The 19556-nt window shown below is 42.1% G+C and overlaps 1 protein-coding gene across 1 annotated transcript; it reads right to left on the bottom strand.

Annotated features, from left to right (window-relative positions):
• Positions 1-1619: 1619 nt before the first annotated feature.
• LOC120442340 (neuronal tyrosine-phosphorylated phosphoinositide-3-kinase adapter 1) lies at positions 1620-13887 on the bottom strand. The gene is made up of 6 exons (XM_039618750.1): positions 13808-13887; positions 6499-6869; positions 4605-6410; positions 4267-4509; positions 3680-3786; positions 1620-3074 (listed from the first exon to the last, which is right to left on the bottom strand). The coding sequence occupies exons 1-6, from the start codon at positions 13873-13875 to the stop codon at positions 2631-2633; spliced, it is 3039 nt and encodes a 1012-aa protein (XP_039474684.1). The 5' UTR covers positions 13876-13887; the 3' UTR covers positions 1620-2630.
• Between the last annotated feature and the right edge of the window lie 5669 nt (positions 13888-19556).

The raw sequence follows: 19556 nt of genomic DNA, 5'->3' as shown, positions 1-19556 counted from the left end.
GTGCTTTCATTTTCACATGGCTGAGGTTAAAATGTGAAATCCCTGTTAAATCCAAATGATAAAGGACACGTCACGGGTTACTGAGTCAAATGGCTATCACATGTATGTGTTATCTTAAAGAGCTGACTGGATTATCACATGCACAAAGACACAACAGAATGTGGCGTGAAAACATGAAAACAACATGTGTTTGTTGTGTAAAGTTCATTATATAAAATTTATTTTCAATGACAATATCAATGCAAATATAGCACTACAGTGATTTCCAAGGTACACCGTATCTTACCATATCAATATAGTATGGCACTCATATAATGGCCACTGTTTTTAGAAGACACACAAAACCAACAGCTTCTGTAAACTATTCTGGAAATGATACCGAGGGTTCCATATCAGTCCGTGAAAAGGAATCATAGTAAGGTGATTACTTGGTATCGGCAATCAAAATTGGGCACAATAGTAAGAATCATTGGAGCATTTCAGTGTAAGGAATCTCTGCATGCATTGCACTTGCCCATTTCCTTCAACCTGGCCTGTGTTTGCTTGAAAACGGACTCTGATCCTCAAACACGAGCAGGTGGAGCTAAAACAAAAAAAGGCCAAGTAGTGACTCTCAAACACTTAGATAGGTCTTCTTTTCACTGGGTGTACTGTACTGTACAGTTTGGTGCTTACTATCATTAAAAACAACAACAACCAAGAGACATTCAAGCGCCTTAATACTATTACAGACGGGCTCACTCTTTAAGGTACGAACTTCATTTCACGTGGCTTTCAGAAAGGAAAAACAAAAGAAAGAAAGAAAACCAAAATAATAAATAAAAATAAACCCAAAACAAATATCTCACAATAAGCACTATATTAATAATGTTTCTCATGGTAACACTGTATAGTTGAGTGAACAACACCAGTAGTTCAAGATAGCAGCAAGTATTCAAAAATGTCAAGACAACGGGCTGTTGAAATCTGTACACAAATAAAAATGGATGTAGAAAAAGGGCATAAATAAATCAATAACACAGCTTAAAGGGAGTCTTGCATAAATTGAAATAAACAACTGTTGGGCTGTGCCTTTCTTTAGAGGGCTTACTGTTTATTAGTAGAACTATAAGTAATGCATGGACTGGCTGCAGCAGATAAAGTACTTAATTCTTTTAGAAAAAACAAGTGAACAAAGTTATGTTTATACAATATATGCTACATAATATGTATTGATTACAAGTATGAAAATGGAAATAATTGCTACATTTTCAATAGAGTTGTACATATCTATTTACAGTACATTAGGGTTTAACTTGTCCTAAGCGTATACAATGTTTTGTGCAGATTGTTCCAGCATTCTGTTTGAGGTGATCAATACTCACAGTCTTATCAGTTGCACCATATTGCACAGTCTGTGTTGATGGGTGTTGAGTGCCTGTTTTTCGGTGTGGTGGAACAATCACTAATGTGCAACTGTGGATAAGCATGAGCGATGAAATTTTTTTTGTACCATTGATCTGTATCTATATTTGGCTGGACTGCACAGCATGTGCCATCTGTCACCTATTTATTTATTAATTTTTTCCTAATGAGGACCCACCCCCACCCCCACTCCCCCCAAACAACATATTCAGCTTTTTATACAACCACACGTTATCATAGTGAAGATTTGCTGTATGTAAAAGTTTGCCATGATCATCTCTACACTAATTTTTTTATTTCAGTTGGGGTTTTTTTGTTTTTGTTTTTTTTACAATACTGTATGTCTATCATGACATGCAGAGAATGACACAGTAAATATGACTTCTTCAAGTCTTAGATATGTATTGTAGGCTAGTTGACACAAGTTTTAATTATGTTGCTCCAGCGTCGGGAGGATATTGCTATAAAATTGCAGAAACGTTGAGAAAGTAAATAGATTTACATTACAAATATGCAAACAGATACAGTAGGTAGCTTTTACTCCTCGGTGATGATTATTTGCATCCACAATGACAATCTATTGATACCAAGACATCTCATATACATTCACAATTTCAAGAAACACTTCAGCAACTTATCTATGAGTCTTGCCTTTTCTCATCCACAGAGTAGTTTTTAAGCGTGTTGGACACCTGCTTGTTGGCGAAAATACACAATTTATGTATCAAGTAGTCAGGAAGAAATTTGGCAACACCGACTTCAGAAAACAACCCGCTAATTATTAGTTAGTTGGCGTCTTCCTTTTGTAGCAATAATACTGGTGTTTTGTGGCAAAAAACATTGGCAATTAGAACACATTTACATAGTGTACTACATAATACAGAGCAGATACAAATCCAATTTGTAAGAAATTCATGTAGTTTGATTGTAATACTTCTTATTCTTCACCTCTTGATAAGCATTTTTTTGTTTTTTTCCCCCCAGATGGGTTCAGAGTCTCCAGTACCCTTCATCAGTTACTGTTCACAGATCAGTTTATCACACAATAAAAATGCTATCAAGGGTTTTGTTCTTGGTCCATAGTTTCCCGTTCCCTGGTGGTAATTATATCACCAAAGCCATTTAAAGAATTTTCTAGTTTCTATATCCATTTTTACTCTCATTCATAATTCTGCCATCTTCAGCTCATCTCTTCTGGTGCCGTACTCGCTGGCTTGACTTCCGCGTCAGATAGCTGTGTCCCACACAACGGCCTGTGGCCTCTGGCAGGGAGGTGTGCCAGTCTTACGAGGTTCAGGTGTCCGTCTCCAGCTAGGGAGGATGGGCATGCTGTCCTGCTTGAACAAGCTTTTGTCAGGACGCCTGTGTGCCTTGATTTCTTTGCAAAGGCAGCGCTTACGCTCAATGACTTCCAGCAGCTTTCCGTCTCTCTGGGTCTGCGATGTGGATGGGGTGGTGCCCCCACTGACAACAGGTTGTCCCTGTGCCAACTGGGCGAGCTGTTGGAACTGCAGCTGCAGGTGGTGCTGTTGCTGAAGCTGCTGAAGCTGCTGCTTTAACTGCAGCTGCTGGTGGTGAAGCTGAAGCTGCTGCTGCTGCTGCCGTGACACACCGGGACCACTGGGACTGCTGGGACTGCAGGGTACTTGAGGCTGGGCCAAACTATGCAGCTGAACGCAAAGGGGGAATAGTCAAGTTAGTACCTTCATCTAGTCATTTATCATATGATAATATTTTCATTTATAAACCTACATGATTACTCCAGTGGTGTTACCAGTAACAGCCAGTCCTCACACATGTAGGAAAAAAAAACTGCAGTTCCTGCAGACAGCCACCAGGATGCAGTCCTGCTGCATCTATTACAGTTTGAGGGAGGGTCAACCAGACACATGCAGACAGTCTCTGCAGCACACTCAAACTGCGTCAGCACTTGCTATGGAGCCAGAAACCGGGTGAAATGTGCTGCTAGAAGACTGCAGTTCACCTCTCAAAACAGAGTACAGCATGTTCTCTAACCCGCAAAGGCCTCTGATTTACTGATTGAGTACTAACCTACGTCATATACCTTTCTGGGTTTTTTTTGAGGCAGGCCAGAACCTTATTCTGCTCAGTGGGCATATCTACCAGCTAAAAATAGATCTGCAGGGGCTGTGTCTCTAGCAGTAGGGGAAGTAATAATGAGAACAATATTAATGTTCACTCTCAAATCTACCTGGGATGACGGTAAAAGAAACTGTAGTTTTAAGGCTTTGTGAATATAATACAGTGCATTCACCTGATTCAGGGCTTCTCGTGCTGGTAGACTGCTCTGTCTCTGAACGTCTCCTCCACCCACCTGTCTCACTCCAGCAGCAGAGGAGGAGCGACCCAGCCGCCCCACTTCTGTAAGGAAACAAACATTACATTGTGTGCCTGGTAATGGGAGCAGATGGATAGAACTTCATTTCAGCACACAGAGCTATGTTATGTGGCTAGACTTTTGATCTGCGACACGAACACTTGGTGGGCATTATTTAAGGTACTAAACAGTTACTGTCTACTTACCAAAAATTTATTATTTTAGAGTTTATTCCTGATTCAGCAATTATTGTCTTTTCGAATGGTACCAAAATAAGATAAAAACAGGATTATTTGTTTTCCAAAATATTTGCACATTCCAAGACAAAGTTAACGCAAAATTCCATAGAAAGGATGCGGTCGAATCCAGAAATGTGACTGCTCACAATTGTTAATATCCTTTTAATAAGGGGCTTACCTGTTATATAAATTATAATATATTAAATGTTTAGACCTGATAACTAAATTTAATTAAAATATAAGCTTGTTTAAAAAACACACAAAAAAAACAGGGTGTTTCCCTACCTCCATTGCGACAAGCAGGAAAGGTCTGGCAGGGAAGAGGCAGCCCTACCCTGGGCAGAGCTCTGAATCCTAGGCTGCTGTCAACACCAGCCAGTGACTCACTGTGTCCAAGAGCCCTGCTTGTGGACCCACTGAAGTGGACTGGGATGCCTGAATGGCCTCCCCGAGACCCTATTCCAAGCTCTTCCTTGTCCGTCCTTAACAGGGCATCAGCACTACCGTTCCATGCCCGCCCTTCATCCTCTGAAAGAGGGGAAGGAAAAGAATACAGGATTGATAGAACCTTATTTTTAATGGCATTTGCACTTTGTAATAAAAAAAAATAACCTCTGACTTACTCTCTGTCTCTCTGCTGCCGTGACTGAAGGACAATTTCCTCTGCATAGGCCAGTAAGTCCCGTCATCGGCAGATAAACTGGCACTGCTGTCCCAAGGCATGAAGCCAACTTTAGACTGAAGGGATGCAGACCCTCCATTGCTCTTGGACGCAACTTCACCAATACCAGTAAGACTCGAGGGCTGCTGCAGAGATGGAGTCTGAGAGCTGCCTCTCAAGCTCTCATAAGCCGGGGGCCTCCTGAAGCCACCGGAGGGGTAGGTCCATAGCAAGGGGCTGTCCGAGGAGGGCGGCTTGTATGCTGGAAGGCCGTGAGGCGTGTGAGAACGGAGGTGTGGGCGAGAGTGAGGACGCTGGGATGAGGATAATGGCGTGGGGGTTGAGCTGGTGCTGCTTTGAGGCGTTTGGCTGCTCGTGCTGGTAGTGATGTCCAACTGTAAAGAGTGTGGACCTCCTTCCCTATCACGATCCCTTTCTCTGTCTCTGTCTCTTTCCCTGTCCTTTTCCTTATCTCTATCCCGGTCTCTATCTCTGTCCTTGTCTCTCTCTTTGTCTCTGTCTCTTTCCTTGTCCCTGTCTCCTCTACCCCTATCCCTTTCTCTGTCTCGGTCCCTGTCTCTGTCCTTGTCCCTGTCTTTATCCTTCTCACCCTTATCAGACTTCAGGAGGAAGCTAACTGACTTGCCCTCCTTGCCTGTACTTGAGGTTTGTGTCTGGACTGTGGCCTGGTTAGAAGCCTGGGAGCTGCTCTTGGTCGGCGCAGGAGAATCTCCTCTTTCTGGCTTCCGATAGTGATGGTAGTGTGAGGGGCGATGGTGAGGGTGATGATGGTGATGGGAAAAGGGGGAGGTGGATTTAGAGGAAGGAGGAAGGGGCGTGGAGTGACTCCTGGCTCTCAGTCCAGGAGCTGGGCCTAACTGGGAGTCTCTGCTGTGCTTGTCCTGCTGCGCTGCACTTCCTCCTGATGATTCCTTGGAGCCCGACAGGGATACAGGAATATTAGAAGAGGCAGAGGAAGAGGTGCTCGCTTGCGTTGTTGCGCTTGATGTCTGAGTTCCCATTTTAGTGGAAGCAGATGACTTGTTCTGCACCCCGACCCCGCTGGAGGCTGCTGCAGGCTGAGGGAAGGCGAGCAGCGGGGGCCGGTGCTGTAGAAGGTTGGGGAAAGGCGCTGGGATCTTTGTGTTTGATTCTTGCTCCGATTTATTCCCTTGCAGCAGATAGGGTGTAGGAGCTCGTGGCGTGTGGGGGCTGGCAGAGAGGACCTGGGGCACTGGGGTGGAGGATGCAGAGGCAGGCAGAGGAGATGAATGGGAGATTGATACAGTAGCTTTGGGTTTGGAATAGGAAGGGGAAGAAGAAGATGGGCGTGGCAGCGAAGAGGAGCTGCTGGCAGAAGAAGGTGTCACATGAAAGTGTTTAGAGGTTTTCAGTTTCTCGTGTTTGGAAGGGAGGTGTCTGTGGGACTCCCTGTCCTCCTGCATTGGGTATTTCATCTCCTCATAGATTGCCTCACTCTGGTCTGAGTCAGAGTCCGGTGTTGTGGCCACAGGGGTTACAGGGTGGGGTGTGGCCGTCTGACTGTCTCTGGTGAACACTTGGCCCACCATTTCAATATAGACTGGCTCATCATCCCCATCTCCTGTCTGAATCTGAGAGTCTGATGCCTGAAAGGGCATTGATGTGGCAGAAGGAGGCACACGTGGAGGAAGAGGGTCAAAGGAAAGCTGGGTGCTGGGACTTCTCTTGGGCTTTAAAGGAGGCACCTTCTTTGTTCCAATCTCTCCAGAGTCAGACTTCTTCATGGCTGCAGGGGACAAAAAAAAAAAAAAAGCAATTTAAAAAGAAAACATAATTTTCTCTGTAAAATATGCACCTGAAAACACATTTCCTACCATTCTTCTTCTCTGAGTGTTTTGCCTGGGAGTGAGTGGGTGGAGGGGGAGGTGGTGTCTCAGGAGGAGGTCCTCTGCTGTCAGCAGACGAGGAGCTCAGGCGAGTACTGGGGTGGCGTTTGGGTTTGGCTGGAGGGCAGCGGCCGCCGTGTTGAGATTGGGTGTCTGAGTAATCTCCGTTCTCTAGACTTGTATCTCCGGCTCCGACAGCGTGGCAGGACTGCGAGCGCGGCGCCATGGCAGAGGCACAGGAGTGAGGGGACAGGTCCTGGGAGGCAGGCATGGTCATGAAACCCATTCGGAAGTGCCGTCGGAAAGAAGCCAGGTCTCTGACTTTGCCAACAGTAGCTGAGGGGTCATTTTGCGTGGAGCTGGAATCAAGGAACCAGGTCAAGAAAGTGTTAACAGAGGAAAGATACTGTAGCATGAAGAAATCTTAGAGAAATGTAAAACAGTCATGTAATACTCCTTATACTGACCTCCCCTTTTCCTCACTCTCTCTTTGGTCTACAGACATCGTCTTTGCAATAAAGAAATGCCTGCAGGGCGTCTGCTGCTGAGAAAAACACCCTGGAGGCTCCTTTACCTTTCTGCATTCACATCTGTATTCCTCAATGTGTGCTTACCCTTCAGACACATTCAATTAGAAACCAATTGCCTTGTCATAAGCAAAGTACTCGTGTGCACTCTGCCACTGGAATTCCCTTATTTTTATTTTTATTTTTATTTTTTGCTTATCTCTCTCTTTTTTAATATGTTTATATATTCAACCTACATCTGTTTTCTGCTCTCAGGATCACTAGAAGCATTTCATCTGTTACCATGGGAACAGTTGTGATTTTCTGGTGTTTGATACTTGCTCTTTGAAATCATCAATGACACAAGCTACTGCAGCAAAAAAATGAAACTGACAAAGAAAACAAAATCTGAGAGAATACAGCAGCATTTCACTAAAGTGGGCAGTAGTTGGAATAGCATTTTTTCTTTGGGGTAACTTACATATTTGCAGGGCATGTATAAAAATGCCATATGTCTCTTATACAGTTACCACAACAGGATTCAAGTGTTTTTCTGCAGTCTGTGATCGAGTCTGAACAGCACATCTTCACACAAAACACTAGTTACACTGTAAAAAGCAAAGCTGTCTCAGTCATCTTCTTCTTCCTCAGAGAAACACGAGATAAGTCTTTGGCCAACTGTGATCGAAGTAAAAGTATTTGCTTTAGTCAATAACATCATGAGCAAAACCACAGCACTGACACTAGGCAAAAACATTCACACGTGTGATAGAATTTTGTGTGTCTAATGTCACAGAAGAAAAAACACACAATAAAACAAGGAGCATATTTAGAAGGTTGTATTCATTTTGTCTAAATGTCTGAGATCACCAGATGTTGCACCTCTCATTCCTTTATATTTTGCTACGTAAAATGTAAATACTGAAAAATTAAGCTCCTTGTAATCAGATGCTTTCCAGAACGCATTGCATGGTGAATCTCAATCTGACGATACTTTTGTATGTTCATATGTGCATCAACATGGATCTTTTGACTGCATCTCCAGCACCACTGGCAGCTCCAAACCAAGACAGTGCTTCCACCATGTTTTACAAATGTGTCAGGGGAAAATTTCCCAAATAGAAAGCTGCCAAAGTAAAACAGAGACACAGTGAGACAATATAAAAAATCATATGTACATGGGTGAACTCTCGGGAGATTCACACAGTACTCTTCTTTATTGCAGGTTATATAGGCACGTAGGTTACACAGCAGACGGAGGCAGTCTCCGCCTGTTCTCAGAATATATTGCTTAACTGACAAATGCATATCTTATTAAACATTCTGTCCGTACTATACTAAACGTCTGCTTAAGTGACATTTTCCGTTGCTTTTTGCACAGGAACTTGTCTTCACAGGCATTTGATAAGCATAGGCAAGGTTTCATGTTTTATCAGGGTGAATCATCATTCAGAGTTTACACAATCACAAGCAAAGCATATTTGAATAATAAACAAAATCTTTTCACAAAATGACTGTAGAATCTCACTATTTTAACTCTCTCCTGACCAACTCTGTACATATTAAAAATAATTTGAACCAAAAATGACTAAATATGGATGCATATCCAATATGCAATATTTCAGTCACTTGACACACAATTTGAGTCGTGTGTCCAATATCTCAGCCTTTTCTCCTTGTTTCCTGTTTCCTTTCCTTAAAAATTGCTTCTTGACAGCCACCATTCCACGGAGACCACTTCTGATTGTTTCAGTGAACAGTTTCAGTGAACAGTAGATGGATCCACTGAAGGGCCAGATGTACTGTATCTCTCAGGTGCTATGTCAGGTCATTGCTGGATTTGTTCTATTTTTTAGAGACATGACTTTCAGATACTGAGTGCCATAGATGATTTTCAGGTCTGCCACTTCTTCTTTTGTCATCCACTTGTCTAGTTTCCTCAAAAACATACCATGTTTTTTACCACACCATGCCAAGATGTGCCAGGCTTTCAGTGATTAACTCTTCTGGAATCATCTTGTGGTGCAAAAAAATGCTATTTTAAGCCTAACTGTGTTATATTTGACATTTTTCACACATTCAGCTAAAGAAATGGGAACAACTATGTGTTTCTGCAACAGGCTGGTAGTAACAAAGTGCCTAAAGACCCAATTTAAAATAGGTTCATTCCAAAGTTGTATGTCATGTGCAGACAAATCTTTGGTTTATGTCTTAGGTTAGGTAGCTTTTTATACTTGAATGATTCGCAGGTCCATGTTAAGGGACATTTAACACAGACCTTAAAAAAGACAAATGAAAACATTCCTCTGAAAATGGTCAGGTACAAGGAATGGACAGAAAAACAGAGGGAGAAAATGTCCAAAAAACAACTTTGGAAGACCATCAAAAAGTCAGGAGAACTATTGGTCAAGACCACTTAAAGAATTAACAAAATGACAAGAAATTCTGGCTCCTTGGAAGCAAAACATAAAGAACTGTGTGTGTGGGAGGGGGAGGGAGGTGCACTTGAGACTTTTGCACAGTACTGTAAATTATTCAGCCTAGTAGTTAATTGTGACATATAACTATGGGCCTTGCAGCGCTTTCTTTTAGTTCAGTTTCAATCCCTGTGAAGCACAGGAGACAAATGGGGCTTTCGATTTGCATTCAACATTTCAAGCAGCAGAAAATGCAATGAGGCTGCTCGTAGAGAAAAAAGAGGGTTCTGTTTTCCTTCTTCATGTGTGAGGCAGTGTGTGTTTATATAAGTGTGTTAGAGGAACAGAGTGCATTGTACATGTATCTTTATCCCCTTGAATGCCTGCGGAGACATGCGGAGAACTCTTCACAATCGACACAGATACAACAGGGCCAAATTAAGCCCAGAACAGAGGCTGAGCTGTGCTTTTTGACTGAAGTGTGTGGTTTTTTTTCTTATTTCCATCTAAAGGAAGGAGCTTCCAACAGCTTCAAAATGAGACCAGACTCAGCGGTTCACAAAGTATCAGGACTCCCACTTCTATATTTGCTTTACCTTTCTTGCTGCTTCGCATTAAGCTCATAATCTGCGGGGGCTAAATGAGATCAATACCACCTTCATATCTGCATTTTAGAAATGAAGCTACAGCCAGCAGCTGGTTAGCTTATCTTACTATAAAGAGGGAGAAACTCTTAGCCCGGCTCTGTCGAAAGGTTACAAAATCTGCCTTTCATCACTTCTAAACCTCACTAAATGAAAATCTGTACTGGAGAATGAGATGAAGCTTGCCATTTCAGGACAATGAGCTCTCGTTAATTAAAGGCACAATATGATTCCTGTGCAAATGGGGTTTTTTTATCATGAATACAAGACTAACAGAAATATTGGTCAAAACAATTTCCATAAACAGTCTTTATGCTGTAAAAACATCCTCTGTCCCGCTTTTTCTTAATGGTATGATTGCCAGCAGATAAATTTAATGTCTTGATCCCAGCAAGCACTAGAAAGAAGAAGAAGAAGAAGCAGGTGATGTCATCTGCTTCGCCCTTTGAACCACACCTTTGGTAGATTAATGTACGAACAGACTCTTGAATACTACCTCCATCTCCTTCTCAGAGTGCAAGATATTCCCAAAAGCTTCGATAACTGTGGCGATAAAGTGTTCGCTGAAGAAATCCAGTTCATATCATCCTACCCCTGTAGCAGCATATAGCCCTGTTTCTAATTCACCTTTTCATTTGGAGGCAAGGTTTAAGAGCGGGTTATGTTTAAACACCTGAATTAGACCTGGAAGAATGTTATTTTTGAGAACATCAAATCTGGTTCGAAGGCAAATCAGAGCAGTCAAGTCGTCTGTCGTTAAAGTCAGGGGTTAATGCTGAACTCTAAGCGTGTGTCTGTCCTCATTCCGTTGGACCTCAGTGACATATCTGACACAGTATGCGACACTTTAATTGATTGCCTTAAGTTATGGGTTGTCACCAGCGTGCTTTCAAAGTGATCCGATTCTTCTTCTGTCACCAGAAGAAAATTATACAAAAAGTGAAAGTGCCTTGTGGTTTAACCAAAGCAATGAAAGGCAGTCGTTGTCTATTGATTCTCTTAATGATATTATTACAGGGCTGTTTACTAGCAGCTAGCTCTCTCACATGCTGTTTACTAGCATGTGAGAGAGTTTTAAATGCCCCTAAAGCAACTAAAGGATAAAACACGTCTTCCTTCTGTGACATTAAATAACCACATAGTGAATAAAGTCTTTGAATTTTCCACAAGGTGACAACAGCTGTCTCTGTCTGTGCGTGTCACTGTAGGCAGTCACCTCTTCTTTTATGTTTTTTAAGTTTTTCTACTATCATGAGGCCATGCTGACAGACACAACAAAGTGCTTTTTTGAGAGAAATGAATGAGTCGTCTATTCAGAGCAACTTTTAAATATCTTTAACCAACAACTGTCGACCTGTCCAGTGTGTACCCCTCCTCTCGTCCTATGAGTTGCCAGGCTTTCCCTCTACCAGACCACTAACACTTCCAAATCAGCTCAAGAATTTATTAAAAACTATTTACAGTTGTCACGACTGGGAATTGTTCATATGCCTTGTGTCATAAGGAACTGTCTCTATTTTTAAAACTCATATTAAAATTCACCTATTTACCATTTGCATCTCCACAGCCGCCTGCGCTTCATATGATTTCTCTACTGGGAGCCTCGGGATGTTAAACTGTCTGCCAGTGCACAGCTTCCTTTATCCCTCCTCTCTTTCCGTCTCCTTCACTCTCCAGCCAGGTCTGCAGTTGCTGTCCTCCCTTAAGTCCGTTCGGTTTTCACCCCTTTTGTCCCTGTGCAGTTTTATCCCTGACCCTGTCCTGTTCGTAATTATCACCGGTCATGTCCCGCTTCCACCTCTGCTCCTCTGGCCCCACTCGGCTCTGCTTTCATCACTCATCGTGTCCCGTTGTCCTACTTGCTGCCCTACACCTTCACTGGCTTGATGCTGCCATGGCGTTGATCTCCGCTGCCAACACGAGGGCCTCCAATTACCGCCGTGAGTCATAAAGCAGTGGACGGCACATCTAAACAAACTTGAATTGTTGTCTTTGATGCTCTCCTTCTCCTCTCGAGCACAAATAGCCCGAACCCCGTGCTGAATTCGGTTAGTTATAGGTGACTCACATTTGAACAGCACATCCTTCCTTCTGCCCCCAAACCACATGCTCAGATACACAAGATCACTCACTCACAGGCTTTTCAGCACAATGCTGTCATGTGAGTGTGATGACGTTAGGTCTGTTTTGACCCTTTTGAAAAGTGCTTGAATTAATTTGCTTGTTTGGGGATTTGAGTCTCTTCTTTCTTCTTGTATCTAAATACAAATCTGATCTTAATTCTGATACTACTGCAATGCTACAAGAATAATAAACAACTTATACTGGGCTGAAAAATCACAGAATTATCTGGGACTAAAGTTTAAATATTGTTGACATTGCACTTCTTTGCTTGATTTACTATGATTGCTTTTCTGCTGGAAGATGTTTTAAAAAAAAGAGTCTGGAGCTGATGCATCAGCAGCTAACTGTGTTGTACTGGGGGGAGAAATTATAGCCTTGAACACACACTGCACAGTGTTTAGCAGCAAGTCCTCAATGCTACAGTGAAATCTAGCAGCTGCAGAAGAAGCATTCAGTAACCTCATAGTCTGAAAATAAAAGATCTACCTATCCTGCACGTCTCAATCATGAAACCAACACAAAAGGGCCTTAACACTTACCTGCCATAAAGACAACATTTGATGCCCTAATGTCTGATTCATTTTGTTCTGTAAGCAGGCCTGAAATATGACAGAAACCTCTCCGTTCAGAAAAGAGCTTTAAGGGTTATTCCTAGTAGGATAAAGAGTTAAACTTGTATTCTTTCTTATAGCCAGCAGGTGTTCAGTGCTCTGTTTACAAAAAGAACTGTGACTGGGTTAAAGTCTATGGGAAGGAACACTATTCTGCAATGCTTTCAGCAATTTGTGATCTCAATAGTTGATTTAAAAACATATTTTAAAGCAAACATTCAAAGAAAACATAGCCTATTCTATTCTATCTGTCAATTTTGTAACTCATTTTTTAATTCAGTGTAAAAAAAAAAAGAGAAAAAAAAAGCAACAAGTGCCAGTCAGTAACCAGCGTTACTGGTTTCTCTGTCAGATTAGCCAAAATGCTCTACCTGGGGCTTCAGATTTAATTGGTGACATCACGGTGAATGTGTCCATCTTTAACGAGACGTCCATGTGCAGAATTATGTACTTAAGAAAAAGCACTAATTTAAATGTATTAATTTTTTCTAAAATCTCTTTTCTTTATTCCTTGTTTACTCTTTTGCTTCTGAAAGCTGGAGGCCTGCAGAATTTGAAGGGGGCGTGTGCGTGAAATGTACATTAGTCAACCTATAAATCCTCACACTTGCTTCTTAAAAAAACAGTGAAAGAATGAATGGCCCAGATTTATGTAACATGTTACTGCCAAAAACCATTTGATTTCGTATCCATGTACTATAATACTGTAGTGTATGCATTCAGAAATTACGCAATAACTCAATTTTCTCATTTCTATCTGTGTTTTTGCCCCGTTTTTGCCTTGTGCAATTCAGCTCTACTAATTTATCTCATCTAAAGACCGTTTTAACTTCATCATGAACTGCCGCTATGCAAATCTATGAGATTCAGTTCCAGGTGAACCCTTCTGACTTCACGAACAGTGCCTGGAATTAAGATTTTGAAAATTAAACTTGTTCACACTGGCTAAGAGGCTTATATTTCCACTGAACTGAACCCTATTGTAATCCACTCACCTCTTTTTACTTCCCTCTTGGTCTCTCTGCCTCCAGTCCAACCGGCTCTTACGATACAGCAGGTTCATGTCGCTGTGGGATCGCTCCTCCTCGCAACCTATCACAGCGCAGTGTAGCCGCTTGCTTCGCCTCTCTATGTCACGCAGGAAATGCTCGACTGCCACATCCTGGGCAGAGCCAGAGCTCATGGTATAGAAGAGGACTCAGGGGATGGCAATGTATGTCACAGGCAGCCCTCCTTTAGACAAGAGAAAACAGGAGCTCATTAATCATTTTTAAAAAAACCCAACAAGTTTAATAACTTTCCAGCCTGCATGCAGATGACAAGATTGACAGTGATTACTTTTTTGATGTGGCAACATAAATAATCAACTCCAAATTACTGGCAAAAGTTGTAAGGGAGTCATTGCTTATCACGCTCATTGTGTCATAGTGAACAGTCCTGCCCATTACTCTACCTGGCAGCCGTCATAGCGAAGACACGGTGATGCATGATGATGATGATGATGGAGGTTGCAGCATTGTTTACCCCTGCCTCTAGTGTATCACATGAAAACTATTTATATTTTCATTATCCAGTTATGAATATTTGAGTAAGCATGGTAAATCAGCTGCAGAGCATCTTTGGCTGCAGGCCCTGGGATGGCCTATCTAAGCCTGTCTACTAGCCAGAAAGTAATGTGGTTTGTCATATGTAGTGCATGCACAGCTTCCTACTCACGCTCCCTCCATGTGAAGTCAGGCTTGTTGTGGGGCAGATATCTGGGAGTCCAACAGTGTTTTCTTGTTGGAGAACGTGAATGTGCAACGCAATTGGCTAAGAAAAGAGCAGATGTCAGCTGATGCACGATGCTAGTGTTTTTCCACCATAAATAGAAATAGAATGTGTTTTGATGGTGGACACTCAAGTGGTATCGTCGGTGCCCCTGGCATCAGCATGAGTTAAACGGCTTTGCTGGGGAACTAAATTGAATCAGCCACTTTACATGACATGCATTATTAAGCTAAGCTTGTTTGCAGTGTAGCTGGTGAGTAATTTTAATGGTTCGCATTATCAGATATTCTCACAAAGCAATATGAATCAAATGTGGTGGAACACATGTGAATCCAGTTTAATGAGACCCGATTTACAATTAAGGTCCTATGATGCTTCACACAGCATGAAAATACATCAAAAAGTATATATTGACACTTTGCAGCTGTGCTGTTGTTTTCCTAATTCTGTAGATATTTTCAATAACTTAAGCAGTTTACCATCGTCTGCACACCATTTTCACTGTCAGTGAAGTAGCTCAGCTATATCTTACTATAAAGAGAAAAAGCACACAGTGAGAGCAGCAGGCGCTGTCACCTGGGCCAGGTGGCATGTTGATCTGTGTACCTGTGTGTGATTCTTTTGTCACAGCCCAGTGTGTCATCCAGTGTGTCAGCGTGGCTACTGCTATTCTTGTACCCCACAGCTCTGACCACAACCTCGACCACTGCTGCTGCCGTGTTTGCTGACTCAATGTTAATTAGGTTAGGGAGCTGTGACTGTAGGTTGGGCTTTTGTTAAATGGAGCTTTGATTTTGGTTTCTAGGATCTGGCAGCTGAGTAGGCAGCCCCACAATTGTCACATTACACCCTGTGGGTTGGTGTACAATTAGCCAAGCTAAAAGAACCGAGACCAGCATCTTATATATCTACAGGCAGGTTTGTGTCATCAGACCAGGCTACAAAATATTGTTTTTACAAGCCACATAAAGCATGCAATATGCTCATATAGGGTGCCTGCTATTAATCCCCAGAGTCACTTTCTAACCCAAATAAACTGAGAGCGTTTAGGAAGTTGTTTCAGGAGCATCTGTAGGGTCAGGAGTCGCTTGAATTCCTCATTAAAACCAGGAGGCAGATGGAGCCATGATTCACGTAACTCAATCTGCATGCAACGCTGCAAACTACTCATTCATGCACATAAGCAAACATCACACACACATATTCAAGGCCCCCATAACACCCTTCAAACACCCTCTATGTGTGTATGTGTATAGCAGTAACTGAAAAAGCTCCGCCAATATGACTACTATCGAGAAACGGGAATTTATCGAGGCACATCATAATCACCTATGTAAAATATCACAATGTAAAACATTTACAGTGTGATTTATGAGTGTAACAAAGGTTATGAGTGAAACATTATGCAGTCAGGGGATTCACTCTGGGTGTACATTTTGTGGTATCTCATGTCTAAAACCTTTCCTTCTGTAGCTGCTACTGGATTCACAGCACTGGAAGGCTTTGTGCTGCAGCCCTCTGCCCTCCAGTCTCCACCTCAGCAAGCGGTCCAGCAGTGTTGCTTTACCTGGCTGTGAGTGAGACAGCAAGACTGCAGAGTGGACGGACACATCATCACACTGGCATAGCCTCTGATAAAAGGGCAAAATTTCTACAAAACACATATGTTTGCGTTTGCAGAGGCTGGATAGTTAAAATGTTGCTAACATGTTGTAGCAAATAATTGAATAATTTAAATCAATCTGTGACAATAGGTAAGAAAATCAGGGGGAAAAATCAGGATTTTCTCAACACCAAATGTTTGGCTCACTTTATCAGATATTTAGGAAACAGTGCGCTATACATATCCTTCACTTTGTTTGGTCTCTCCTGAATACCAAAGCCATTCCAGCCCACATCTGTATGGTGTCTCAGCACCTGAACTGGACAGCACAGCCTGAGAAACAAACAGAGGAGAGGAGGAGAAGAAGAGAGAGGCGGTGAGGAAGCAGTGCGTGAGGATGGAGCAAAACGTTCAGTGGAAGAACGAGCAGCCTGAAACACACACAGCTAGGAGAGGAGGAGACACCGAGGCAGCGGGAAAGGGAGAGAGAGAGAGGAGGGGGCACGGTGAAAAATGGGGGAAGCCAACAAAATAGAGAATCACTGATATAGCAACACGGGGAAGAAGACGAATATGATTAGGCGGAAAAATGTACTGCTCAGACAGACTGACGGAGGGGAAGATAGAGACAGGGAGCATGGGAGCGGAGGGAATGTGCAAATGGAGGCAAGTGCAAGGGAGAGAGGATAGAAAAAAAAAACAGTGAAAGGCAGCCAGACTACAAGAATGGGGGAGGGAGGTGAAATCAAGCCTCTCACACTAGTCGCTGTGTGTGGTCTCCTAGCAACACTGTCAGCATCTCTTCCTTAGCCGCTGAATATTCACAAAGCAGGACGTCAGCCTCATCATACAGGATGATCCCTGGGTTAAACTTCACTGCAGCTTCATTTGTACCCGACTCTCTCAGGATCAATAAATATCACATGTTTCTTAAATAGCACAGCATGTATCTTAGTAGTATCTGTACTGAGCTACACAGGGGCTAATATTAATCCAGGCAAATACACTCAAATGATAAAGCTTAGTATTTAAAATCCTATAAGGCCAGATTTGAACCATTTTCTTTCTCAATGAGACAAAGATTAATAAAAAAATACTTAAGGTGAGAATATACACACCAGCTGATATACTAAATACTGTAAAGAATTAAACACCAAAGTAGGAGGGATGTGAAATCCCACCTCCTTCTTCTCAAATAGCCATCACAAATGTTTTTACAGTTAAACGCCAACTTTCACATTGGCTGGATACACATTATTGGGTGAAACAGCTCATTACTTCTTTCAGCCCAAACCATAGCAATAGTTTATATGAGCTGTTTTTATGTCTATGTTTTGCTTCAGTCTGAAATACTTAACTCCAGGCACAGAAGTCTATTCAGTTTCTTATTATGCAGGGCTGAGAATAGGAAATCTAAATCTGATAGAGTCAAGGCTCATTTAATGTCAAATGTAAATGATGACCTGTGTTGAGCACTTTCCTTAACAAGGTAACATCTGGTGAAGAGCTGCTTTTTAACAATCAAATGAAATACTCATTTATAGTAAACATATTACAGCATGTATTACAGCATGACACGAGAGCATCAGCGTAGCACTAGGGTACCAAATACATAATTATGGGGGGGAAAAAGACTACTACATGATCATTTAAAGGTTATTATAACTTTAAACAATTTTTATAAACTCCCTGCAAAGCAGGGGAAAAGGGATTTAACAAATTACTCCACCAAATCATATCGTTGCACATATTTTTAGAGCACTATAAAATGCTTAGAGAGTCAGATGAGATGATAAATACAAATCTAATGTCTGCAAGGTAAAGCCACAAGCCAGTTTACTTTGGTTATCGGATCTCAAAAGACAGAAAGTGGGGGAAAAGCAAGCCTGAGCTGTGTCCAAAGATAACAAAATTCCCCAGCCACTTCCTCTGAAGATCACTAATTAACACACTATATCACATTTATTTATATAGTGTGTTTAGAGGTGCTGGGAGGCATTTTTTTTTTAGCATAGTAAGGCTTGCTGTTTTCCCACTTCCAGTCTTTGTGCTAGTCTAATTTAGCAAGGTTTTTTGGCAGGTTTTTGGATCTTCCCATGAAAGATCTCTCGAAATATTTTGTTAGATTTGGTTATTTTCAGCAGAAAAATATAAAAAGTTAACGTGATACAGAGACGGTGTGTGGCAGAGTGACGAGGAATGGTCAGTTGTCGAAAAGTTGCCTTTTTGCAAGTACAAACATGCTTGTAAATATATTAATGGCCAGATTTTTCTCACGCTTTCTGTTTACAGAAACTGAACTTGCAGTGGGAAATGCTGTCCTAAACATTTGGTGAGTCAAATCATTTAATAATTTATGACAAGCTGTCCACCTTTAACGCATCTGAACGCGGGAACAATGTCACATTCATAAATTCTGCGATGCCTGTTTTGGGATCAGAAGGAGAAGATGTCCATTTGGAGCACTGATAAATGATTCATGATCAGCTCAAGAAATACTTTGCACGTGTTATTCCTCCAGAATCGGGGTTAAACTTGTTTAATGTCAGGTTCAGTCAACCACCCGCTGTGTAGGACCTGACTTCGGCTCTTAAACACTTAAAGATATTTCTGCCTTTAAAATCAAAGACCTTTTACACTCTGGCCAGCTAACCTGCAGGCTAGAAAACACTTCAATTGACACCTATTGCTTTGTGGGCCCGTACACACAAACAAATCAATGTAACCCTTCCTCAAACCAAAACAATCACTTAAAGTAAAACCTGTGAATGTGTGAGACTGTGCATTGTGGGACTCACAAATTTGCGTTTGTGCACGATGGGACGAATTCTCTCAAACCAAAGTCACCACTTTCATCTGAGGGTTACAGAGGCTCAAGCGCGCCTTCAGCTTCTCTGCATGCATTGCTGCTGTGTGCTAAATTCTCTACAATATTGCATTGTGCAGTGAGATGCCTGTGGATGATGAGAATGGACAGGAGGAGGAGGAGGTGGAGGAGGAGGAGGAGGAGGAGGAGGAACATGTATCATTTCAGGACAAGGATGGAAGGCTGGTGCATAAGAGATAGAGAAACATTTTAGATGTCTTTCTCATGTTTTGGGCATGAAAGAATCGCAAAGCAGCTATCAGGAAAAACTGGGATGTAAAAAACCAAATGACAAAGTCGTTGCTTCAAAACATTAAACACACAGAAGACACATGTACACTCACTTAAAAGTATGTGAACGGGGCGCTTCGCACACTTTGGGTTCTCCTCCTCAGCGTTGTTCAAACTGAGTGACCACTAAATCTTTCATGGAGCGCTACCAAAAATATCCCACAAAAAGCGTTCCCTGATTCCTCCGTGCCCTGTGCTATCAGGATACAGCCCT

Source organism: Oreochromis aureus, linkage group 10 (genome assembly GCF_013358895.1).
Source record: "Oreochromis aureus strain Israel breed Guangdong linkage group 10, ZZ_aureus, whole genome shotgun sequence".
In the NCBI taxonomy this organism is placed as follows: domain Eukaryota; kingdom Metazoa; phylum Chordata; class Actinopteri; order Cichliformes; family Cichlidae; genus Oreochromis; species Oreochromis aureus.
The sequence above is the reverse complement of the archived record's forward strand: the minus strand, read 5'-3'. Positions and strand labels throughout refer to the sequence as shown.